Source organism: Dendrobium catenatum, unplaced genomic scaffold, assembly GCF_001605985.2.
Source record: "Dendrobium catenatum unplaced genomic scaffold, ASM160598v2 fragScaff_scaffold_103, whole genome shotgun sequence".
Lineage (NCBI taxonomy): Eukaryota > Viridiplantae > Streptophyta > Magnoliopsida > Asparagales > Orchidaceae > Dendrobium > Dendrobium catenatum.
Window position 1 is genome coordinate 181,259 of NW_021318565.1, and position 27,448 is coordinate 208,706.

The following is a 27,448-nucleotide window of genomic DNA, read 5'->3' on the forward strand; positions in this document are numbered from 1 at the left end:
ATCCGCTCCGATGAATTAATGACGAAAATTTCAAATCCGCCCAAATTCAAATTTGAATTTGACACGTCATTGAAACTTTCCTAATTTGGCGTCGGGCAAATATGGAAACTTCCACAATGAATTTTCAAAATTTGAAAATTCGTAGGGAGGACGAGACGGGCCGGTAAAAGGTGGACGGGAGGGTGGTGGTGGCGGATAGGCCGGCGGCCAAAGTGGTGGCCGGCGGGATGAGGGGGGAAGGTGACGGGTTTCTTGGAGGAGGGGGAAAATTCGGGAGGTAAGTTAGGAGGCGACGATTTGTGGTAGTGGAGGAATAACCTGTGGTGGAAACGGAAGGTAAACGTAGAGGGAAGGTGGGGAAAACCAAGAACCACCGGTGGTGGTTGTTGGGTACGACGGGTGGCCTCTCCTAGGCTCCACCTAGTTATCAACCTCTCTCTCTCTCAAGCTTCTACAAAGAAAGCTCCAAGAAGACTCATGTAAGAAGAAATTGTAATATCATTCATTAACCATGAAAATACAAGAAGGAGGCTATATATAGCCCATTACAATGTCATGAAAAATAAAAGACTAAAATACCCTCGGGGGGCTACAAGACTCAATCCCTCAAACAAGGGCAAAAAGGGAAAAGTGCAGAAATAAAAATACATCAAAATAAAATGACCAATCTAATAATCAGAAATACATCGGGCAGATCATGGCCGTCAATCTACGACCACGTCGACGGTAGACTTTCCAACCGATGTCCCCATCACCTTATGTCCACGCTAGAAAGCAAACCCTTGGGGATTCCCTTCCAGAGCGCCCTTTCTATCCTTTCCCAAGAAGATAAGAAGTTGAGATGACTGATATGTGAATGATCTCTAAACACTATCTTGTATACGCAATCGATTTTAATGTAGAAATTTCATTTTTGATAGCATAGGAGAGAGTACTTTTCACGCACACCCTTCTAGGAATTCAACAGCCCTTTGACTGAAAACAACGAAGATGCCGAGCCACAAAAAATAGAAATCTGCCCCATTTTTCTAAATCTAGAAGAGAGATGAATTAAGAGATTATCTTAGGAATTTTGTGTGGTCAAGTATCACCTTCAAACCACGAATTATCAAGAAGGTATTGGGAGTAAGTTACACAAGATCATCCTTAAAACCCTAAAAGAGTTCACTCTACTCTACAAGAAATGGAGGAGTCAAGCCTCCTCGAAATATATCTCAACAAGATAGTTCATCTTTCCCAAACAACAAATTTGGTCACTTGCACTTTCATGATAGTTACATCTCAAAACGGATGGAAATTTCATATTTCTTTTGAATGCGTGCAAATTTCTCCTTCATTAAGATGCTTTGCAACAACTCCATATTAATGATCGACCTTGAGTAGCTAGTCAAACTAGAATTAAAACCCTCTTTCTGCATCACCATTTTATAGATACTCACAATAGTCGCTATGAAGTCACCCTTCAAACTCCTAGAACTTAGGGGCAACAAATGAAGATTGAAGATGAAAGGACAAATACTCTCTCTCTAGTACACGATCACTACAAAAACAAAGATAAACAACCGTATAAAACTTACAAGCAATTCTAACCTACATTACTTCCTTTGAGCTTGCCTTTGAGTACTATCCCTCAAGAGGTCTTTTGCAAGTACACTACCTCATTTTTCATGCTTCATACGATTGCTAATAACCCTTTACATTATTCCCAACTTTAGGTAATGGTCCTTGGACACCAAATTAGCATAATTCCTAGCCAAGATAGCCAGAATTTCAGGAAGCCACGTTGTACACACACAAAAAAAGGATTTTGAAATATGGATCAATCATACATGTCTTTGTCGTACTACATCCACTAATGCGATCTTTGTATTTCACTCTTCATTTGCATCCATATATTATACTTCTTGGAGTTCATTGTTCAAAAATATGACTCGATGTGTGCTATATGGCCCTCTACACTGTCAAACCTAGGTAAGAAGTTCTTTATCACTTTTTTGCTCAAACTTCATTTGAGACTTCACCCACTTAAAAAAAGTAGTTGATCTCATCAACATTATACCATGGATAGTCCTCTCTCTATTCTTTCAAAGAAAGGGTGCAAGACACTTCTCATTCTAGCAAGAGATTTAGAGTACCCCTTGTCCAACTCCTCTATACATCTCAATTGAAGGCTCGACAACTTTCTCAAGAACAACCTCCTATGCTTGGCCCAGCATTCGGATCAACACTTGTTGGTGGAATTCATACAACCCCTTCATCTCCTCGACTATGCCATCAATTCTACTGAACAAGATCTTCAACATATCTTGTTGTCGCTTCATCACCAACTGCATATGTTCATAGTCTTGAAGATGTCATCCTCTACCACTCCACCTTGTATGGGGGCTCCTCTTCCTGTAAGGAATTTTCATAATCCACATGCTACTCATCCACACCAAAAACCGCAACAAGGTGGGCCCCACAATTGCTCAACACCTTGCCAACCTTTTCTAATGAAACCATGAAGTCTCTAGGCTCCACCAACTTGCTGAGCACTTGGGGAAAAATTTCTCCCTTATGTCCAAACACCACCACTCCGTGCTCGAAAGCATCATCTACATTACTCTCCTTCCATGGCAAATCAGTGCCTCTACTTTCCCCTTACCTCACAATTAGTGATGAGATCAACCACCTATGTCAAGTGCGATGCTACATAATCAAAAGAACACCAGTTCAAGCATCTCCAATAATGCTCCAACACCGTTAATGCACCACTCTTAACTCTAATTGCCTTGTTTGCTAATTTTCTTATGAGATCAATGGGTGATTTCAACCCTTCATTACCAAGTTCACTTCACTCAAATTTTCCAATCTCAATTTCCACTACAACAACATCCTTCAATCAGTTGCCTCTTGGGCCACTTCACCACCATGTGTTCCTCCTAACTCGATGTCTACAACCTTGATCTCCACTAGGTCTTCTTCATCCCATAACCTCTGGGCATCATCTTTTCATCTATCTTTTGAACCTTTCCTTTGAACAAAAATTAGTTCAAACTCAAGCCTCGCTAGGTAGACTATGCCACACTAGAAATCTCGGTTTGAATGACATCAAGAGTGAAGGAAATTAGAAGTTGAAGAGGCTGTTCATATTGAAACCCTACAAATCTTTTTATACACTTCCAAAATGAGAAAAAAATGTGAATCAAATTCAACTAAGTGCCATCCTCGAGATAGGGAATGACCTATGTAAGCAACCATAACATCCTTGATTAAAATACTAACTTGACACAATGTAGAGCTACGAGGAATATCTACCCACCATCTCATCCTCTAACCTTATCATTTTTCTTGGAATGATCACAAGTCCCAAAGTGGGGTTATGCCTCCACTCTATATCCATCTTAGAAAGAGTCTGAATTCTCTGTAATGTTCTCAGTTTAGCGATCTATAGTAGTGCCAATCAACTTACTCAACAACTCTGCATCATCTTAGGAGCCACAACGATATCGCCCATTGATTTATTCCACTCAACCGCCAAAGATCTCCTTCTTTTGGCATTAATAATAGCTAGGGGTATCAAAATGGGTCAACAAGTTGGATTCGGGTCCAACCTAAAATTGACCCGACTCAAATCTGATCAATGCGAACTCAAGTGATTTAATAAGCCTGTCGAAGAGATGGACCCGAATTTGACTCGCTAGCAACCTGAACCCGACTCGATAACCCATTTTAATTAAAAAATAATATTTTTATTAACTTGTTAACTAGAAATTTTAAGCTAATTGATAAAAAAATGAGAAGATTATACCAATAAATAAAATAATTTGTCTTTTCGAGTCAAAATCCGGTTGGCAGATCAACCTGAACTCGACCTCTTCAATAAATGAGTCAATTTCGTTTAATAAATGGGTTAGAATGCACAACCCGAACCTTTGGGTCACATCGACACGACATGCGTCATTTTGAGAAAGACACAAAATATAAAATAATTATAAAAAATAGGTATTAATATGTTAAATTGAAAGATAAACTATAATAATAATAATAACAGACAATCAAAGTGATGCATAAGTTCAAGTAATCAACACCTCAATCTCTCATAATTCAAAATATTACAATTATTTTGTTTAAGCATAATGATTTTGTAAGAATTTAAGCTACTCTTCTTGGGAATCACCATCATCAGCAAAGGTAAAAAAAAGCTTGATTATCTTCATTAGCACCATCTCATATTTCATAATCTTCTTCATCACTCTTATCATTATTATTCTCAATAGCAACAATGTCATGCCTGGATGAAGATTCCTTTTCTTTGCCTTTAGATTGCTCTCAATTGTTATAACTTTTGTTACAAGCATTTGCAATAGTACTTCATATCAAAATTTCCTCTCCAGCAATGAATTCATTATCTTCATCCGGCTCATCATCCATTTTTTCTGTTAACTGCTTATTGGCATCATCTATATCAGTAAAAGAAATAGGGTCAATCACATCACGATGATTATATATCTGAATCAATGCCCTATTATATTTTAAATAAACTAATCATTGAGGCGACATGATATATCCTGCTTTTTTTTTACTATGAAGTTGTAATTGAAATATCATTACAATTATTATACTATAAACATGCATAAAAACCAACATGTGCTCTATAAAAATACTTACATGTTCGAATATACTCCAATTACGCTCGCATCCAGTGAACTATATGTCAGACTCATGTCTTTGAAAGCAAAATTTTATATATGGAGAGCTCCTTGGTCATATGGCAATCACTAATCAACTAGAAGAAATGAAATATTTATTTTCTATTCGTATAGAATTGACACTCAATCTTAAATTTATGCAAACATTGATATCTGGAGATTGGGTAGTCATTTGTCTTATAGCTGAAGAAATATCAAATAAATATTCGCCTCTAATATATAAACTTAATTCATTACTGATTTTGTCTTCTTCATCTATATCTTTAGATAATATTATAATTACATGAATAAAGTTCATTAGCTATTTCCTTCTCTATGAAAATATTAGGGTTATTAAAGAAATATTTGGGATTTATAAAGTGTGTTGCTGCATGTAAAGGTCAGTGTAGTTGCACTTCCCATCTTCCATCATTAATTTTAAATTTTTGTTATATTTATGATTGTTGCTGAAGCTTGTAGCAATTGACTCTTTTGCTCTATCCATTGTTTCATATATATAAACCTTTAGAGGCTCCCTTTCTTCATCAACCAACTTGAAAACCTTCAATAAAGGGCCACATATTTTTAAGGCATACATAATGGTGTTCCAAAATGATTGCTACATAACACTTGAATCGCTCTACCTCTTATTTCCTTCTTAGCAGCATTCATGTTTTTGTTAAATTGACATTTTCTCTGCTTCACCATGTCATCAGGATTTAGTGTAAGATAAGTATCTAACGGTCTCTTAGGTCTTGATGCTTTGAGCATTGTTGTTGATGTTAACTTTGACTAGAAGTTTTAGATTTAGTTGTCAAAGATATTTTTGGTGTTGTCTGATATATTTTTTATGATACAACACCAAAAATATCATCATATACCATCATATCAAAATCATCTTCTTCGTCAATAATAACATGTAATGTATCATTAATCTATTCTTTTAAATCTTTTTTCTTCAACATGGAATCCTATATTTCATCATTAACATATTTTAGGCAATTAGAACATGCTTTAGCATTTATAAACCCCAACTAGGAGTTACTTGTGGCGTGTAATTTCTTCTCTTGTTATTTCACCATAAAAAATACATATGATAGTATTGTTATCGGCTTCATTGACCAATATTATATATTTTCAAGCTGAAATTTTTTTTAAAGATTGAGTTGAATATGATATTTTTTATCACCTACGAACAAACAATTTTAAATAGTTAAACATTAAAATCATATAAAAAAGATAAAATTAATATCTTATCCAACAAAATGCAAATTAATAACAAAAAATATCAAGCTTTATAAGAAAATTCTGAGGTATAACATTGATTGTAGTCACCACATTGGCTGCAATATGTTTAAGTTTTATAGTTATTAAAATTATTGGCTAAAATAAGAGAAGCATCTGATTTAGCTATTAATACGGATGAATGGCAAATGGAAAAAATCAACTCACTTGACCTAAGAAAAATTGAGATAAAGCTAGTGAAGATGACATTGATTAGAAATCAAAATCAAATAAAAAAGGTTTAACCAGACTGTATAACTCAAGATTAAATTTAAGAATAGCTTCTAAATCATGGAAAACAAGTCCCAATATCAAAATAAACCAAGCTTCATAGATTCTCTAGCTTTAGGTGGAAGTATGCATAGACTCAAAATCATGTATTTACTCAAAATATCTTAATTTATTTATTAAAATATATTAGAAATGCCCTCAACAGATCTCAAATCAAGTATGCAATGGCTAGCACAAAACATAAAAAGAAACTCGAATGGCTAATTTAACTAGTCATTTCAGCTTCTTAATCGATCCAAAAAAAAGGATCGAAGCGAATGATGTACCTTCAGTCGAAACAAATGAATGCAATGAACAACATGAGTATGAGGAACGACGAAAGCTTCGAACCAAGCAAGTACAACGAACGATGAAATGAGGAACAAGCTTCGAACCCTATGCGATCTTCGAACCCTAAGCATGAGTGTCGAATGGTTGGGGTTTCAAATCAGGCAAAGCAAATGAATTTAAGTAAATTATTTATTGTATTAGCTTACAAAAAAATATATATAAATTTTAAAAATCTTTATAATTATATTAAAAATTTAGTAAAAATATAGTTTGGGACTATCTTGATCTTTCATAAAAGAGTCAATGGACCATTTTGATCATTTTTTCATACTAAGCACGTTAAAAACAAAATTAAGAAAAAGGGGGGGGGGGGGGGGGGGGGGGAATCCAAGGGGACCCACTTGGGGCTTAATGCAAGGATGGGAGGGAAAATTTTGAATGTAAGGGTTGTTTAGGTAATTTGTAGTTCTCCTTTATTGTTAATTAGGGGATTAGGAGGAAATTGAGGATGATCTTGAATTTGAATTGGAATTTGAGATTTAGGGTTTCTTGCTTTGGGCTCTTGGCATTGCCGGAGATTTGGAGAGTTGTTCTTCCTCTCGGATCGAAGAACATTGTATCGTTTGCTGTTTTTATTCATTCACTAGTGGAATACAATTGTTTGCTTGGTTTTCTCTCAGATTTCCTCCAGTTTTCCTCTGTTTAGGTGTTGTTTTCTGCTGTCAACAACAGAAATTCTCTGTTTGCTCATCCGTTTTGAGTAGGTTTGCTTGCGAACTCAAGTATTACCTTAGGGTTACTTGCATACTCAAGTATTTCCAATTAAATTGGTATCAGAGGATCGATTTGGGATCGTCGGTGGCTGAAATCCTGAAATTTCAACGGGATTTTCTTTCTGGAAGAAGATCTTCGTGATTCTTGGGAAGAGAAATGGCCGGGAAGAAGGTAGAGGTCTTAGAAGGCAAGATCTATCAACAGAAATCAAATTTGAAGGGAAAGTTCTTTGACTTTCAAACTCAAATCACCTCAAACAACGAAAGGATAGAGGGGAAATTCACGGTGATTGAAGAAATGCTGAAGAAACTATTGGAGTTGAAGATAAATCCTACGACATCGGGAATGAGAGAGACCACTGGAGGCCATGGTGTAGGAGGTAATCCGAACCCGTTTAGGGGGAGGAGAATTTCGGAAGTGGAGATCATTGAGAGAGAGGACGACATGCCACCTCTAAAGCCACTATCTAGAGAGGAGATGAGTATTGGAAATGACCGGCGAGGTGCTGATTTTATCGGGAGAAGGGAAGAATTTTATTGCCGAGGTGCTGATTTTGAAGGGTGAAGAGGGGAATATGATGAAGGGTTCGGGTATAACCGCTGGCGGGAAAGTCGTGTCAGTTGGGGAGCACCTCCTCTATGAGGAATGGGAGATTATGCATGATTCAGGGGACACGGGGGAGACCCACGGGTGAGGAAGCTGAAGAAGCCCGTCTTTGAGGGTGAAGACGGCCATGGTTGGATCTACATTCTACAAGGTGGAGCGTTACTTCGCGGTCAACGGGTTGACAGAGGAAGAGAAGCTGACGGTGGCGGGATTATGTTTGGAAGGAAAAGCCTTGGCCTGGTATCAGTGGCGTGATAGGAGGGAACCCATCCGGAGCTGGAGAGAATTCAAGGATTGCTTACTGGAGCGTTTCCGAGCCAATGAGGGAGGAGACTTCCATGAGCAATTCTTTGCTTTGACTCAGGAGGGGACTGTGGCAGACTACCGGGATAAATTCGAGTACTTGGCTAGCAGATTGGATCACATTTCAGAGTCAGCCCTGGAAGGGAACTTCATGAAGGGGCTAAAATCGGAGATCCAAATAGCAGTCAGGGTGCTGGAACTGAGGAACCTAGGGAAGGCTATGGAGCTGGCGCAGTTGGTGGAAGATCAGAAGAAATCAGAAAGAGGAGCTCGAGGGAACTATTCAGGGGGTCGTACAAGATGACTACCACATTCTTACCATCAAAAGGGGCAGCGCCAGGGGGTTTGAAGGAAGAACCAAAGGAGAAAACTGGAGGGGGAAATGGGGGACAAATCAAAAGATTGACAGAAAAGGAGATGCATGATAAGAGGGCAAAGGGGTTGTGCTTCAGATGTGATGAGAAGTACATGCTGGGGCATAGGTGCAATGACCGAACTCTTCAAGTTCTCCTTGTCTATGAAGACGAGGAAGACGAGGAGGGAGGTGGGAGCAGATCTGAAGAGGAGGAGAAGTTGCACTGGATGTGACAAAAGTCTCTCTGAACTCTGTAGTGGGATTCACTTCGAGTCATACTATGAAAGTGAAAGGAGAGATAGCTGACCATGAGGTGGTGGTGTTGATTGATGGTGGGGCAACCCACAATTTCATTTCCACCTAAATCGTTGAGTTGTTGGGGATGGAGTTAGTGAATACGGGAGGCCATGGGGTGATGATGGGCACGGGAAAGGTGGAAATGGGGAGAGGAGTTTGCAGAGGGGTAGTGTTGAAGATTCAGGGGATCCAGAGGGAGGACTTCCTTCCCTTGGAATTGGGGAGTACTGACATCATCCTAGGGGTGAAGTGGCTACAAACAGTGCGGGGGGACCAAGATCAATTGGGGGACACTGAGAATGGAACTGGTGATGGGAGGAAGGAGGAGGATGATTCAGGGTAATGTTGGCCTGACCAAGGCTGGGGTATCTCTCAAGTCCATGATCAGATCCATACAGGAGGTGGGAGGTGGATATCTGGTGGAGCTGCAGCGCTTGGAGAGGGTGAGTGTTGGGGATGAGGGAGACATTCCACTAGTGGTGTAACCGCTCATACAGTAGTTCAAAGAGGTGTTCCAGCCACCTCAGGGCTTACAACCACCCAGAGAGTAGGAGCAAGCAATCCTTCTGAAGGACGGGGTGTCACCAATTAGTGTTCGACCATACCGATACCCTCAGATTCAAAAAGATGAAATAGAGAAGTTGATCAGGGAGATGTTGGAGGCCGGAATAGCCAGACCCAGCATGAGTCCTTTCTCTAGCCCCTTCCTACTAGTCAAGAAGAAGGATGGGAGTTGGAGGTTTTGCGTGGATTATAGAGCTTTGAACAATGAGACAATACTAGATAAGTTCCATATCCCGGTGATTGACGAGTTGCTATATGAGTTGCACGGAACAGTAGTGTTTTCTAAGATGGACCTGAAGTCAGGCTACCGCCAAATTAGAAAGAAGGAGGATATTAAGAAGACAGTTTTCAGGACGCACGAGGGGAATTACGAATTCTTGGTGATGCCTTTCGGGCTCACTAACGCCCCTGCTACCTTTCAGTCTTCGATGAACAGAGTGTTCAGGCAACATCTCAAGAAGTTTGTGCTAATTTTTTTTATGACATTTTGGTGTACAGACAAACTGAAGAGGAGCACTTAGAGCACCTGAATGAGATTCTGAAGATCCTACAGAAGCATCAGCTGAAAGTTAATTTAAAGAAGTGCAATTTTGCCTACTCTAGGGTGGAATATTTGGGACACATGGTGTCTCAAGAGGGAGTGGCCGCCGACCGGACCAATATTGAGGCCATGCAGAACTGGCCAAGCCCTAAGAACATAAGGGAGTTGAGAGGTTTCCTAGATCTGACTAGTTACTACATGAGGTTTGTGAATAAGTACAGTACCATCGCATGGCCTTTGACTGAGCAATTGAAGGACAATTTCTTCTGGGGAGAGACGGCAACCAAAGCTTTTGAGAGGTTAAAGAAAGCCATGATGACGGTTCCAGTGTTAGCTCTTCCAGATTTCAGCCAGACCTTTATTGTGGAGATTGAAGCATCAGGGTATGTCTTGGGAGCAGTTTTGATGTAGGATCACGAACATGTAGCCTATTTCAGTCAGGTGTTATCAACCAGGGCTCGATTGAAGTCAGTATATGAGAGAGAGCTGATGGCCATCGTCCTAGCATTCAGAAGTGGCGCCCTTATCTTTTGGGGAGGCACTTCATTGTTCATACGGACCATTGGAGTTTGAAATACTTGTTGGAACAACGAATGGTGACTGAGGAACATCAGAGGTGGCTGTCAAAGCTTTTGGGCTATGACTTTGAGATCCAGTACCGACCAGGGGTGGAAAATAAGGCGGCCGACGTCTTATCCAGATGTGTTGGGGAACTTCAGGAGTTGGCAGTATCAATACCACTGATGGTTAATTGGGTGGCCATCAAAGAAGAAAGCCTACAGAGCGAGGAGCTGAAGAAAATCAAGGAAGACTTGAGGAAGGATAGTATAGTAGTAGCAATTTGGGGTACTATTTGGAGGGGGAGAAGTTGTTACATCGGGGGAGGTTCATGATGACACGAACATCAACATACATTCCTCACTAACTACAGGAATTTCAAGGCAGTGCTGTTGGGGGGCATTCAGGGGTACAGAAGATATACAGAAGGCTGGCAGCAGAGCTGTACTGGAAGGGGATGTACAAGGATGTTGAAGAGATGGTAGCAAGACGTGAGGTATGTCTGAGAAATAAATATATGGCAATTGCACCAGGAGGGCTACTTCAACCATTAGCACTTCCAAACAAGGTGTGGGAGGAAGTATCTATGGACTTCATTGACGGCCTCCCCCGCTCAGAGGGATTCACAGTCATTTTGGTAGTGGCGGACTAACTTAGCAAGTATGCTCATTTTATTCTTTTACGACATCCTTACAACGCCGTATCAGTAGCGACAGCATTTATCAGGGAAGTGGTGAGATTACATGGGGTTCCTGAGTCTATTGTGTCTGACCGGGACAAAGTGTTTCTTAGCCAGTTTTGGAAAGAGCTTTTTAGAATGCAGGGCACGATTCTCAAGAGAAGTAATGCCTATCATCCACAGACTGACGGACAAACGAAGGTGGTAAATCGGAGCTTGGAAACATATTTGAGGTGTTTTACATCAGAAACACCGCGGATGTGGGCGAAGTGGTTACCTTGGGCCGAGTATTGGTACACACCTCATGCCATTATGCTTCTCAAATGACGCCTTTCAAGGTGATGTATGGTAGAGACCCCCCACACCTAATGCACTATAGGAAGGGAAGCACACTAGTGTCGTCGGTGGAGCAGTATTTGGAGGAAAGGGACAAGGTGCTAGAAGAGTTGAAGAAACATCTGCAGAGGGCACAACAAATTATGAAGAGACAGGCGGACTCAAACATGAGGGACATGCAGTTTGAAGTGGGGGAGAAGGTGTTCTTGAAGCTAAGGCCCTACAGACAGAAATCAGTGGCTAATAGGCGGAACGAGAAACTGGCTCTGAGGTATTTTGGTCCCAATGAGATCTTGGGGAAGATTGGCACTATGGCGTATCGTCTGAAGTTACCCGCCTCCGCTACCATACACCCGGTGTTCCATGTGTCACAGCTGAGGAGAGTGCTAGGAGAGCATGCAGTTAGTGCAGAGTTACCCGCATCAATGACGGAGGAGTTGGAAGTGATTTTAGAACCCCAGGAGCTTATAGGGGTAAGATTTGATAAAGATTGAAAGAAGGAAGTGCCGATTCGATGGAAGGATCTGCCTGATTTTGATGCTACTTAGGAACCATTTGATAGAGTGAAAGAGCAATTTCCCTCTTTTCACCTTGAGGACAATGTGAGTTTTTGGGAGGGGAGTAATGTTACGCCAGCCTAGGAGGGGCCGGTTGGACCGGTCCAAGTGTATGCAAGGTGGAAAAATCAAAAGAGGGAAGGGGGGGCGGAAATCCAAGGGGGCCCACTTGGGGCTTAATGCAAATAGGGAGGGAAAAATTTGAATATAAGGGTTGTTTAGGTAATTTGTAGTTCTCCTTTATTGTTAATTAGGGGATTAGGAGGAAATTGAGGATGATCTTGAATTTGAGATATAGAGTTTCTTGTTTTGGGCTCTTGGCGTTGCCGGAGATTTGGAGAGTTGTTTTTCCTCTCGGATCGAAGAACATTGTATCGTTTGCTGTTTTTATTCATTCACTAATGGTATATAACTGTTTGCTTGGTTTTCTCTCAGATTTCCTCCAGTTTTCCTCTGTTTGGGTGCTGTTTTCTGCTGTCAACAGCAGAAATTCTGCTGTTTGCTAATCCGTTTTGAGTAGGTTTGCTTGCGAACTCAAGTTTTACCTTAAGGTTACTTGCGGACTCAAGTATTTCCTATCATCGAGCTAAGAATTTTTTTTTTTTTTTTTTGTACTAATAATAAAATTCAGCCATAGCACTTTGGAGGACATGCATTGGGTGGAGGAAGGGGCATTTAAGTAAATAGCAATAAATAAAGGATTTAATTAGTTTAGCAACTGCACCTAATTGAATTATCTCCTGTTTTCCTTAACAGGAGCTGCGACAGTACTGCAGCGGCATGAGATCGCAAGGGAGGAAGGCGGAAGCCTTGGTACCCGAGTGTTGGAGACTGGATGGAGGTTAGTTAAGTGTAGAAAATAAGAAAAACAATAAAAAAGAATAAGAGTAGAAAGAAAGAGGAGAAAAAAGTTGAAGAAGGAGAAAGAAAGGGAAAGGTAAGAGTGTTATTTTATACATAAAGATGAATTTTGTGCAAATGAGTATTTTGTGTAAGTGCTAATTTAAATTTATCTAATTGTTGAATAGGACATTTGTAGTATATGAGGAGGAAACGTAAGGCTTTTCCTTGTATATGAGGAGAGAGAATTGGAAGGTGTATGTGTTGACAATTGATCAATTAGATAAAAATGGAATTATAAAATTAAGCTAGTTGAATTGGTGCAGGCACCTTACACTCGCAAGTGAGCGCATTGTGTCCGATTTGGGGAGTCTGAACACCAGAGAAGATATACATTTTAAGTACAATATACTAGTTGATTTGAGGTATGTCAATATACAAACATGTTAATTAGTTATGTTTGATATGTATGTTTATACTGTTGACTGGTGGGAATTAACCTAAATTATGATCAATGCAACTATTCTACTTATAATTTCTATATGAAGCTTCTATGTACAAGTCTCTCATTCGATGTTGTTGCAAAACAAATGATTCATACAATCATACATGCTTGGATGCTAATAAACCTGACATCCATATTAATTTGTGTGTGTGTGTATATATATATATATATATATATATATGAAAGTGTCACACCATCCCAAAGAGAAAATGCAATAAGCAGATAAGCCTGAGAATTTGTTAGGTTATAGGGGAAGAGGGCAATGTGATCTTAATGGGAAGTATGACCCAGTAGAGGTAGTGCAACCTCGGTATGATATGAAGCAGCGCGACCTCAAGAGGCAATATGACCTCAGGTGCCTAAGGGCTGTGGACTTAGACCTAAACCTTTAAACATGACATCTTCTACAGCTGAAAAAGAGAATTATGAGATGAATGTAGATATATTTTTCTTACCTTCAGTTTGAAAAATAATTGACAATATGTGATTTATCGGCAGTGCAATATTTTCATGTTAACGCCACTAATGTAATGGAATGACATAATATTCTGCATATTCTCCTGTGTAGCAATACTTTCTCTTGTTATGTTATAATTTATTGTGCATCATTCCGATTAAAAGATTTTATATAGTTTTTCTTCTTTTACATTAACTGGTTGATATACATGTAAGTGATTCTTTTCTTAAACATGAATATTGTATTAGAGATGAATATTTTTCTGGGCATTTTTGCTCACAAGATGATTATTCTGATCGTTGCAGGAACGGACAAGAAGAAGGTTGAACCAGAATAGTGTAAGGTTCTATTTGTAATTTTGCTTATTTTTGGTCGATGTATGAATTTTTTTTTTTTGAAGTAGTAGCCTGTTGTTAGGCACTTCCTTTGATTTCTCATAAATGCTCTGTAAAAAAAAAATTGAAATAAAATTTTTAACCGTTTCCACTTATAATCGATATTTTAAGTTGTGATTTCTTTCAAAACTAGTTCTGCATTTAGCTCTCAGGTATTTTATTGAATCTAAAAGAGTAATGTAAGTTATTGGGAGCCCTTCTTTGTTGCATTCCACGTCGACTGCTTAATTTAGGGCTGATGTGGGGTGTGACCTAAGCTCACCATACAATTACAAGAGGATCTTCTTTGACCCTCAAATCATGACAACTATATGCCATTGGGTCCTAAAGTGTTTGTTTCACTTTGAGAGAAGAACCGCAAAAATATGTTCTCTCTCTCTTCCATTATAAACCTACATTGTGTTGGAATCCTTCTTTTTTCATATCATTTCCCCCATGACTGTTGTAATATTATACACAAAAGATTTAGTGCATTTGATGTAGAACTACGATGATTGCAATGATTTTTGTTAAGATTTTGCACAACTTCTTGATTAGAGAAATAACAAATAAATCTACTAGCAACTAGAATGACGAATCAAAACGTAAGAGGGGTCACTACCGTTTAGGCTAAGTTGCATACCAAAATATTTGAAACTTTAAAATATCGTAGGAAAATAATATCATGCCATAGTAGTAGTTTCAACAAAATCCCTAGTCTAATAATGAGATTAGAAGCAAATGAATGCGCTCAAATTCCTATGTTTACTAAGCTTAGCAGAAGCAAGCGAAGGCGTCCTTCGTGACTACAATCAAATCACAAGAAAGGATTAGACTTAAGAAATACGAGAAAAGAAAAAAAGTAGAACCTCCATCAAGGATCAGCGGCAATCTTCCACTCGACGACCTCAAGTCGTTCTTCAATCGCTTCCACCAAGGTGTCTAAGATGCGTTCGATGTAATCTTCAATTGTATGATCGATCCTCGGGTTGACATCGAAGAAGGCTGAATGAAGAATGCTTACGAAACCGTACTCATCGTAGGCAAGTCCGTAATCAGTGTCGGGATCGGCCATTCATGGATGCTAAATGAAGATCTCCTCCAAGGGGTGCTAGTAGTCTCGAACTTTGTTGAAGAGAAAGAAGTTTCTCTTCAACTTGAAGTGGGATGACAAGGTGTGGTCAGCCAAGGGAAGAGGGTTGGGGAGGAGTAGTGGTTAAGTAGGGAAGAACAAGTGAAAAATCTGAAATTTGAGTAGTGGTTAAGTAGGGAAGAACAAGTGAAAAATCTAAATAAATTTCAAATTTTCAATTGGAGGGATTAGGAATTAATTTGCACTTTAATTCCAAAAGGAGAAGCTTTAATTTGAGAAAGAAATCAAGAGGTGGGAGCATGAGGGGTTCGGCCAAGCAAGAGAAGGGAGTAAGTGTCTAAATGCAATGTATTTGAAATTATGGATTTAATTTAATCAATCCATCATGAGTTGATTGATTGATTTAAATTAGGATCCTTCCAAAAAGGAATAAGAGGAAATAGGAAATATTTGAAATCTAGATTGGATTTAATTTCAAATTCAAATATTTTCCAAAAAGCGAGTGGAATTAAATAAGGAAGGATGGAGGAGTTTGGAAATAAATCCAATTGGATTTATTGAAGGGGGGGGTGGCGGCATCAAGAGGTTGGGAGGGGATTGGGGCAAATGATTGGGGCTTCCTATTTAGGGTTTAGGAATTATGAAATATTTAAATTAACTCCAATTTAAATTTGAAATTCAAATAGGGTTAATTTAGAAACTTTCTTAAAATAGACTTAATAATTTAAAAAAGATTTTAAATTTCAAATCGATTAAATTTAAATTCAAAATCTGCCTGAATTATTCCAATCCAAATTAGGCAATGGAAATCAAAGAGGAAAGGGAGCTAGGGCCGGCGGGTGAAGGGGATTCGGGTTAGGGGCCGGCGGCTAGTGGGGATGTTTGTGGAGCTCGGTCGGGAAGAGGAGATGGCTTGGGAAGGTAGAAGGGCTTGGATGCAATGAAGGCCAGTGGTGATGGTGGGAGGGGAAAGGAAAGAGATACAGAAGAAAACCACGAACCCGACTAGTCTAGGTTGGTGGGTACTATGAGATTCTCCCTCTCCTAGAGATTTCACTCCAAACTCTCAAGCCCTCGTAAGAAGCCAAACAAGAGAAATGAAAATTTTACTTGATCATTCATCCCTTGCAAAGAGAACCATAGGGGCTTTAAATAGCCTCTTACATAAATCTAAAAAAAAAGACAATAACGCCCTCAGGGCTTACATACGACATCCCTTAATAAAAGGATACAAGGGAACTTAAATAAAACAAACACGACAAATCATCACAAATAAGAAAGTACATGAAATAAATCAAAAATACAATGACAAGATAGTGGCCGTAGATCGGCGGCCACGCCTTTGATAACCCTTCCATGATATGATGTCCCCATTAACAGTCCAATTAGAAAATCCCAATAGTGGATGTAACCAATATCTTCAAATAATGATAAATCTATTGTTATTTGTTTGCACGTCTTTTTTTTTTTGTGAGCTCATTAGTTTGCTACATCTAACTCCCTAGTATTTCGGGCTGAACAATTCCCTTTTCTATTTTAATCCTCAACTACATGGTTGTCTTTCTATATTCGGTTAGATAGAGGTCAAATAAACCAACTATGCACATAAACTAATATTGATGTGAAACAAACAACGGAATTGCATTCGAGATTATAAAAAATTGATTTAAGCTTTGCAATATAAACTAATGTCTCACAAGATTAGATGCTTAGACTTAAGGCCATCAATAATATAAAGACAATCAATTACATGATAGAATAACAATCACTTGAGAATGATCTCAATCATAAAGATAAACTTAAATATTATAAACAAAATATCCCACACTTAACCATTAGAAAAGTCACCTTGAGTTTCCCTCACTCAAGCTCGTCTAGTAAGGGTTAGCGAGAAAGAACCTTAGCAAACCAAACGATGCCACCAAAGTTGAAAAGACACCTAGAGTAGTAGCCCAACGAAAGTTCGCCAAAGAGGGAGAAGACGTGGGTGGGTACCAAATGTTCCGTCAACCTCCGGATGGTAGATGCTCTTCAATTGATGACGCCAACGTGAATAAGGTGTGATTGATATGATCTTCTACGGAGTTGTCCACTTATGGGTCAAGGTTGAAGAGGATGGATTGATGACTATTCACTAAACTTTGATTGTCGTAGAGGAATCCACAATCACGATCCGAATCGGCCATGTACTAATCAAGGGGATTGTCGATGGCGTGAGGCCTTCTTCTTTCTTGGAGTGGAGCTCATGAGGCAAGAGGGTTTCCAAGAGGTGGGAAGGAAGAAGGGACGGCTAAGGGAAGGGGGGCTTGCTTTTGGTGGACTTAGGGTTTGGGTTTGGAGAGGGGAAATAATACAAAATCTGAAATTAGTTTCAGATTTTAGTAAAATAGGAAGTTGGATTTAAGAATTTGAAATTTGAAAATCAAATTCAAGTGGAGGGAGATTAATGAGGAGAGAGGAGGGAGATTAATGAGGAGAGAAGAGGGAGATCCCATGGAGGGGCCGGCGGCATACATAGGGTTGGGAAGGATTTGAATTTTCAATTTGAAATTCAAATTAATTTCAATAAGGATGGCTTGATTGGGCAGCAGCCAATGAGGGTTTAATGGGGAGTTAATGAGGGTCTAAGTGGCAAAATTGGAGAGAGAAAGGGCTAGAGAGGGGGCCGGCCACATGAGGGGAAATTTGAGGTGTTTGCATTTAATAAATGGGCCCGGAAATGATTTAATTGAGGATTGCCATTAAATTTGAAATTGATTTCAGACTTTAATGGATTTAGGAGGTCTCTTAATATACGCTATTAATAGGGAAAGTTTTAGAATTCAAATTTGAATTTGAATCTACATGAAGCAACTTTCCAAATTAATGAAGACACAATTAAGGAAAGTAATTACGAACGATTTTGAAAATTGAAATTCAAAATCCTTGGGTGGTGGGTTGATGGTCAGTGGCTTGTAGGGCTTGGGGAGGCCGATGGTGAGGGGTTAGTGGTGGACGGGTGAGGGGAGGCCGGCGGCACAAGAGTGAGGTGTTGGGTGGGGTTCGGTTTTTGGGAGAAGGAAAGGGGATGGGTAGTTTGGAAGGCCGGCGGGTAGGGGCTAGGAGGGGAGATGAAAGTAGAACGAAATTAGAAAAGAAAAAAATGGAGCCGCGAACCTTGGAATCCACCGAAGGTTGACGGGTTTTGCTCTCACCCACCTAGGGTCTCTCCTCTCATGAACTCACTTAGAGATCAAGCAAAGAAAACTAAATTTCATTTCAATATTCATCATCTCCTCTCATACAAGATGAGGACCTTATATATAAGCCTCCAAACAAATAAAAAAGAAAGACAAGAATGTCCTCAGGGCTACAACTCAAACACAAACAAATAAAGGATCCAATCGTCACAACTAATAAAAGAAACACAAATAAAGATAAAAAATAAAGACTTCTGATCAAGGCCGTCGCTCTGCACTGCTTCCGATGATAGACATTCCGGAATCTCCTACTGATGTCCTCATCAAATATGCTTATAAAAACAATCACTAAAGAGAAATTGAGATTTTGTAAAGCCCCACTCAACTTCCATATATAATTGAAAGGAGATGAAAACAAAACTAAGAGCGTGTTTGCTAAAAAAGAAAAGAAGAAGCATTCATTAAAAGATAAGAAGTTGCAAGGGAGGATTATCTCGTCCACTCTGATTCAAAAATCGAATTGTAGCAAAGGGCCATTTAGAAATAAAAAACAGGAGAAAATCCATACAAATCTAGGAATAGGCAGAAGAAGTTGATTGGAGATATATTTTCATGATAAAAGTTGAAAGATAAGTTGATAGAAGGAATAAGGATTTGAAGGGCAAGAGCAATACTTCAAAGATAATCAAGCAGATAAAATCATTGTAGATGGTGTTTCTATGACATTCATCATGTATCTAAACATAGTGAAATTAAGTAATGGATTTTTCACATCAACTAGTATTTATCTATGATTCCATTATTTCATAAATGATAGCCAATAAAATATTTAGGACAAGTAAAATTCTTCATGTGGAGTCAATTTGCTTTTACATGCAAGCACAACTATGATGCATAGACACGGACATGAGATGCGTCAATTAAAAATCTAGGACACGGATTAGACATGATATTATAATTTTTAAATCTTAAAAATAGTGTATAAAAATTGAATACATAAAACATTAAAAACAATTGAGAAGTAATAAGTAATTTAACTATGATTTGTGCTAAAAATGATTAATATTAGGATGTCAAGGGCGTCGAAGTTGTGATGGGCATCAAGTAGGAGTATCAATAAATGACCCGACTAGAAAAATATGGGTTCTAGTTGACCCGTTTAATAAACAAGCCGGGTTTGGGACCAGAATTCTGACCCATTTATCAAACGGATCAGGTTCAGGTTGACCCGACAGCCCGATTTTGACTCGTTCAAAAATTTTTCCTTAATTTTTTATTTCTTTGTATGATTGTCTTATTTTTTATTAATTAATCTTTCAAAAAATTTTCCTTAATTTTTTTATTTGTTTGTATTATTGTCTTATTTTTTTTATTAATTAATCTAATTTATTGTTAAAAATATATAATTTTTTTTATCAAAACTATTTATTGGGTTGGGTTGCTAGTTGGTTAGGTTTGGGTCCACATTTTTGACACGTTTATTAACAAGTAGGGTTCAGGTTGCTCGGATTTTGGTCGGGTCAATTTCGAGTCTGACCCGAACCCAACAAACTAACCCGTTTTGACACCCCTAGCATCGAGACTCGAGAGAAGAGACAACAATGCTCTTGATTCTAGTCTGACCCGAACCCAACAAACTGACCCGTTTTGACACCCCTAGCATCGAGAGAAGAGACAACAATGCTCTTGACAGTCGGGCATCATTGTTGTGTAATGGGCATCGAGCATTGATGTCAAGATAGTCCTTTAATGATCTCGAGATGATATTGGTCATCGATGTTAAGACGACATTAGACAAAGACGAGATGACGAGATGGCAAGTGGTCGTGATTGTGGTCCTGAAATTGCTGGTGTTGAACGTCAGTGTCAACACAATTTCAAACTTCAATATTGAGATACCGATATTGTGACAACATTGGGCGTCAATATTGAGATGATATTGAGTGTTGTTGTGAAACCCTAACCGCAGCCTGTCAGAGAGAAATGAAAATAAGAATGTTCATGTAATGGGGTATTGAGTGCGGATAATCAATTTGATCCTTTTGAGAAAAAATTAAAAACATAGTTTTTTATTTTTTCACAAAATAAAAAATTGAAATTCAATAAATTATATTTAAAAAAATTAATAAAATATTTTAGACATGCCTGTCAAACATATGTGTCTAATTATCATTAATATTTTTTTAATCGAACACATTTTAGGCGTGTTTGACACGTGTTAGAGAAATGTCGGACACGTGCTATGTCCGATATGTGTCGTATACTGCATACCACTTTGAGAATAAGTTTTGGTGCATCATAGAAGCACAACATGTTCTTAGGTTTGTAAACCTGCAAAATTTTAATACATTATTGAATGTCATAAAAATAGTGATTACTAACATCTATGTTCAGTATATAGATCCTAAGTTTTAATTTGACAATTGGTATTTGTGAGCAAAAGTTGAGTGCAAACTTTTCTTTTCTGTTTCTACAAATAAAAGATGGAAAGAGCATTGCAGGCTTACTTGCAAAATAAACAAAAGAATCAATAGTCCTAAGCCACATCAAATTGTCTAAATATGGGGAAAATAAGCAAACAAGCAGATGCACCTGTGAGCAATAGGTGGTGACTGAGAATGCATGGCAAACACTGCATTGCAAACATCTCGGAAAATCAAGAGGACCTCATTCTCCTCAAAGTATCTTGCTCCTCTACTTTCCAGAACATCAACCAATGACTTCTCACAGAACTCCATCAAGAGAAGCGCTTCCTTTCTTCTACCAATGTCTAATATACTATCTTCAACCAAAGTTACCACATTTGGATGCCCTTTGAGCACTTTCATCACTTGAATCTCTTTCATTACCAGATCAAGCGACTCCCCATCTTGACATATCATGTGCTTAAGAGCATATTGTTTGGATGCATTCACAGCGTCATGAGCAAGATATACACAAGAAAAGCCTCCTTCAGCGATGGCATTCTGAACACGGACCTTTGTATTGCCAATTTCAATTACTCTGCCTTCTACGCCAGCATGTTCTTTCCCAGAGAGGGGCTTGAACATCCACATTGCTAAAAAAAGAACCAGAGTGAGATTCTTTATGAATCCCATGCCAAATTCATCCCATATATGCTAAACAATTTTCCGAATTTAAGCAGACAACAGCATGGTAAAGAGAAAACTTGACCATAAACATACAAAAAGTAACAAAACATAGAAAAGTCCTGATATATTAAATACAACAACAAAAGCTAAGGAATTTGGACAGTTTTAATAGAAGTATTGGGCATAAGAAAAAAATCTCCAATTCGTTGGCATAAGCAAGATTAAGTCATCAATAACTCTTTTAAATCATGATTTGAACTTGACATTGTCATTCTCCACGGTTATGTTTTCTGCATTTCCACCAAAGAAAAGGTGGTTACATTCCTCCACTCATAGCAGGTATTTTTAAGAAGAAAATTTCAAAAATTGCCCATTCACATTGCTACTCGTATCTAAACCTAGCCCACCCAAAATATCGCAGAATGCATAATGGACAAGTAATGTCTAAGCCCCCCAGACTTCCCAAAATCCTATCAAACCCCAAATCTAACCAAGCATCCCAATCCACTGTTAAACCGACATCCATCCGCTAAGGACGGATCCCCCATCTACTAAGCAATCACTAGCTCAAATAATGGCAAAAGACGAAACAAATATAGGTCACCAATCCACAAGCAAAATACCAAATCAATCGTAGGACAGTCAACTCTAAACTCCGATGTCGAATCCGAGCTACAGTGGAAAAAGAAATGGATCCATTCTACGCACCTGAGGGATTTGAAGCCGTGGAAAAGTACGATAAGCAAAGAATGCACGCGATCGGCTCAGGATTGCCGCCGCCGGAGGCTCTCCGAACCTAAAAGAGAAAATTTTCACCAATGTTGGATTCAGATCTCTACGCTGGAGAGAGTGAGACCGGCCTCCCGTTCGCCGACCTTGGTTCAGGTTGGTTGTAAAGGGCGCGGAAAGGGAAGTTTATACGAAGTGGGACTTCGGTCACCGGTAGGCGGATGGGGCCATCTTGTCACGTGCAATGCACGCCTTGCAGTCACTCTCACCGGCATTTACAGGGACATTTACTTCAGACCTCGTATCTCACATGCCCCGAAAAAACAAAAGGATTTAAAAATATCAGCAGTCAAACTATTATATGTTTATCTAAATGTTATTATTTACTCATTAATCATCTTAAATTGTGTGTAAATAATATAAAAGTATCATATTTTCCTTCTTATTGGTCACATTAATGTTGTCCTAATAATATCTCATCAGGACTTTCTCGCTTTCTCTTCATTATCATGAATTTGGGATTACAAAAGATATCAGTTTTACGATCCCAACCCAAGAGATGGTGTTAATAGAATGATATGTTGAGTATATAGTAAGTCTTAGGTGTTAACTATATAGTATGCCCTTTTTTGGTGACTTATTTTGGTCGAGTTTAATGAAGAGCAAGGTCTAAACAAATTCGAAAAAGGTTGGAACAAGGTCTGGGATATGTTTGAATAAGGTTCAAACTGGTTTGACCACGTTCAAAACCATTTTCAACAGTTTCTTTCTGCTTAAGCTTTGTTAACAGACCTGTCAAAAACACTCATGAGCTCAATATATGGTTCAACTCCACTACTCAGTTTACTAACAGATTCTGTAAGGTTGCAATCAGAGCCGTAGGATATTTGCCATACATCTACACCATCCATAAACTTGGTAATGTATTATAAGTAGAACGTAATACATGTGCTACAGCAAGCAAGGAAGTATGGTAAATCCCTTATGCTCATATCGTCATCTTCTTCTTTTTGCTTATGCATATTTTCACTAACCTACAGGTCTGAAGATTCTTCATAACGATTAATTTTAACTTTATTAAAATTGCAATGTCATATAAGTGTAATTTCAGAATCAATCTTCATAACGACTAATGCCTAGTTAGAGTGTCATTGAAAGAGCATCATTTATACATAGCTAAATAGTTATATTCATAGAAATAACATTTACTATCAATATAACTACAAACTTTAAGGATTCATTTAAGATCTATCACTACACAACTACATAAAATAGTAATGATATAGCTATATAATTTAAGAATAAGTTTGCATGTAGCTTTATTCATTTAAAGTCCACATTAACGCATGAAATCATCAAAATAGATACATTAACGATACAAGTTATTAAAGAACAATTCTACACAAAGCTTATCTTAAAAAACCTATATGCAATCATATGTAAATTCAAGAGCATTTCTTTGATAAAAAAAGAGAAAGAAAATAGCATTTTCTTTGAAAATGTCTATAGAATGTATTGTATTATATGCACTCCACAATCCAAACTGCAAAACAATATAATTAAGAGCTATTATGATGTTGTGATAGTATTTATTCATAATGTAATGCCTCATAATCAAATTTGGGAGAATTATATATTTTATCTTCTTAATTAATCAGCCGGAGCTTTTATAAATTATTAAAATAATAAATCTATATCCAACAAAAGCAACTAACAATTGAGTATCTCAAAATATTATACTATATTCATTCTCCCAAAATCAATATACAATAGTTAGGTGATTAGTACAACTAATATTCTATCATAAATTATTGACTACAAAAGAATTAGAGAAAATACAAACAAAATAAAAAGAAAACCAAAATTTTTTTTATTAATCTTACTTCAACTAGTCTTGATATATACCTTCACTAATATAAAATCATTAAAATCCACTAATGAGCTAAAAAACTCAGCAATAACTCAAACTCACTAAAGCTTTCAACACAAGGCAAAAAGAATCAATATACATACTTAGTTTATTCAATAAAATTAATCTCATCAATGATTAGTTATCATTTGTAAAGCTCCAGATGATCAATAAATCATTCAAGCATCGGCAACAAGAATCATAGGCACACAAATGTTAATATTATCAGTCTTATCCTCTTACATCCATTCTATCAATTATATGCATGCATCAATATAGTTTAGCAAGGTAGGACATCCAGCTTTAATGCAGTATTTTCATTCTTTCATCTGTTCCTTCATCATATCATTATATCATATCATTGTCATTCATCTTTTATCACTATTATTACAAATGGCTTTAAAAATTATTAAGAGTCGTCACCCTCTTCTCATCGGCCTAATTTGGTCTTCTATTATAAGTTACAACTACGATAACACTATTAATCATCTTTAAAGGAAAGCATATCGACCCACGCTCCTGCACAGGATATTAAGTTTTAACAGTCAACCCATCTTATAGTGTTAATAGTCAATATTTCTTGCTTATGCAAATGTCACAATCAAAATGCAATATAAAATAGTCAATTATGTTCAATACAAAAAAATAATATAATATCTACAATTTTAGAAAAATTATAACTTCAATTTTACCTGGTAAAATTCAGTAATGTTATTGTCAAAATATCCACACTGTTGATATATATTATATATAAAAAGTTCTAAAATAAAAACTTGATAAATCATGAAAAAATGCATTTTTATCGAATAGGAGAGAAGAAATTTGTTAAACTCAAAATCATTAAAAACTAAAATAAGTTTTAGGCTACTTACAACAAATAGAAGAAATTTCTGAACAAAATTAAAAAACGAAAAAACTCTAAAAAACCTTCTCTCTCCTCCCTCTATCTTCCTTCTTCGAAATAACACGACTTTGAAATTCAAAATTTTTATTAAAAAAACATTTTAAAAAATTGAATTATTTCACATAATCTGAAGGACATTACACTATTGTGCTTTTAACACCTCAACTTTTTTATTCTCATCCATTTCCTTGGTAATGAGAGGATGTCCACTACAAGAAAGTCATCTTTTTGTGGCGGACAAATTCGCTGCAAAACAAGCCAAATTCATCACAAATTTAGTTTTTCGTTGGATTACATTTTGACGACATAAGTCATGTTGCAAAGCTATTTGCAACGGACAGAATCCATTGTAAATATTTTGCTATGGATTTATGGTAGATTTACTATGAGTTTAACGTCCAGAAAATGATGTCTTCATTTTAGTTGCCCACTGCTGATTCTACCACAAATTATGATGGATTTATGACAAATTACATTGGAAATCCCGTCATAATTTGCGATAAAAATATTCTATCACAAAATATGATTCACCTTTGTTGTTTTGATGTTTGCAGCATAAATTAGTCTTAAATCAGCTGAAAATCTGTAACGTAAACAAAAAATAGCACCTACCATTCATTACTAAGCTTTTTAACAATAATAATCCAAGTAGTAGTTAATAATGCTACATGAAGTAGTTAGTAATGTTACTATTTCAACAAACATTGCTAAAATAAACATAAAAAACACACTATTTTATAATCACAAACCAACAAATCAAATAGAAAAGCACATTCCAGCTATATTACAATTACTCAACACAGTTAAAGTAAATATAGTACTTATACTTCAAAAAAATGCATAAAAAATCTAAGAAGATAATTTAAGCAAAATATGTATCCTCATTCTCCTACTCAACTGATAAAAAGTACAAGTTAATTTTCACCAATTTGCTCTCTCAAGTTTTGAAGATCATCTAATATTTGAATGTTAATATCCACTTATAATTTTCGGACATATTATAGCTCTACTATCAAGTTAGCCACCTATTAGATGTATAAACTCTCATGACTATTTGTAGTGTAGCTAAAGATGGAAGAAGGCTATCCCTCATATGCGTAGGCCTACGAGCCTAATCTATAAGCTCATCCCCTCCGCATTCCACCTACCGCCTACCACTAAGTGTGGTAGTCAGAAATATCTGTGAAACTCCAAGAGGATGTCTCACCAGCTGTAATCTGGCTCTCTTAATGCCATGTATACTCATCATACAAAATATAATATAATATTAATCATTATATAATCATCACTTGTAATATTTATCTGAGATTTTTAATCTTATATACTTACATAGTCCTTCCTCGCTCACTCACTCACCCATTGCTGGTCCTCTTGGTGTTTGTGGGTGTGACTGTGCAACTCAACAGTAGTGAGTTCTTCACCCATCATCACCTTCTATAATATACTTAGATTATCATACATAATCAAATAAATTATTAAAATATATTAAATTTTTTATCAATCGTCATCTGTGCTCAGTATGTGAAACTGAGCCCCCGGCATTGAGTGAGATACACAAGCCCCCAATGTCAGAAGCTCAATTATGTTTGTTCTAATCCCTCCTCGTTGTATAATCTGGGCTACCCCAAGAATTACTGAGCTCGGCTTATACACCCTCTGTGATGCCCCAAGATCTAACTTGGAAAGAATGTCAATCAATTTTCCAAATAATTTACCAGAGTTATCTAAAACCTTCAATTAACCAGTCTATCAAACATCTATAAAATTTAAAATATCAATATACAAGTCGATCTATAACTCAAAAGGTCATGTACAATACTCAGGAACTACACTACAATCATCAGTTCTGAAATCTATCCTGAGTACACTGAGAGGAAAAATCCAAATCTGAGAGGAACAGTAAGGGAACGAGGTCTCACACCCTCTCTAATCTAAAGTGGTCGCTCTCCTATCCTCCTAATATGTGTGAACATGTCTCATAGGTGAGTTACTCCGTCATTTTTTAAGTTTATTCTAATGAGTGTATCATAATCCGACAACCAGTAGAAATCTATATATATAAAAAACAAAAATTATTCTTTGTTAAGTTAATAAAAGATGAACGAATGTTAACAATACTTCAACTTAATAACTTCGAACTCCCTAAACCACATGTCGTGCACTTCCTTTAGGATTTTCTTCTAAGAAACATATGGAGCATCAAATTTGTTTTGTATAATATCCCATATAATGTGTGTGGGCTACATGCATGGATGAGTAAAACATGCCCAACACATTTACT

At 37.3% G+C, this 27,448-nt stretch overlaps 1 protein-coding gene across 1 annotated transcript in view; it reads right to left on the reverse strand.

The window, feature by feature from the left end:
* The window catches only part of LOC110095385 (AP2-associated protein kinase 1), a 46,463-nt gene extending 23,969 nt beyond the window's left edge, over nt 1-22,494 (reverse strand). Inside the window, exons 1-2 of the mRNA XM_020820911.2 lie at nt 22,334-22,494; nt 21,126-21,591 (exon numbers count right to left, since the gene is read on the reverse strand). Coding sequence (XP_020676570.1) covers nt 21,126-21,589 — 464 coding nt within the window. The 5' untranslated portion in view covers nt 21,590-21,591; nt 22,334-22,494. The remainder of the gene's footprint in view (nt 1-21,125; nt 21,592-22,333) is intronic.
* Nucleotides 22,495-27,448: the final 4,954 nt, after the last annotated feature.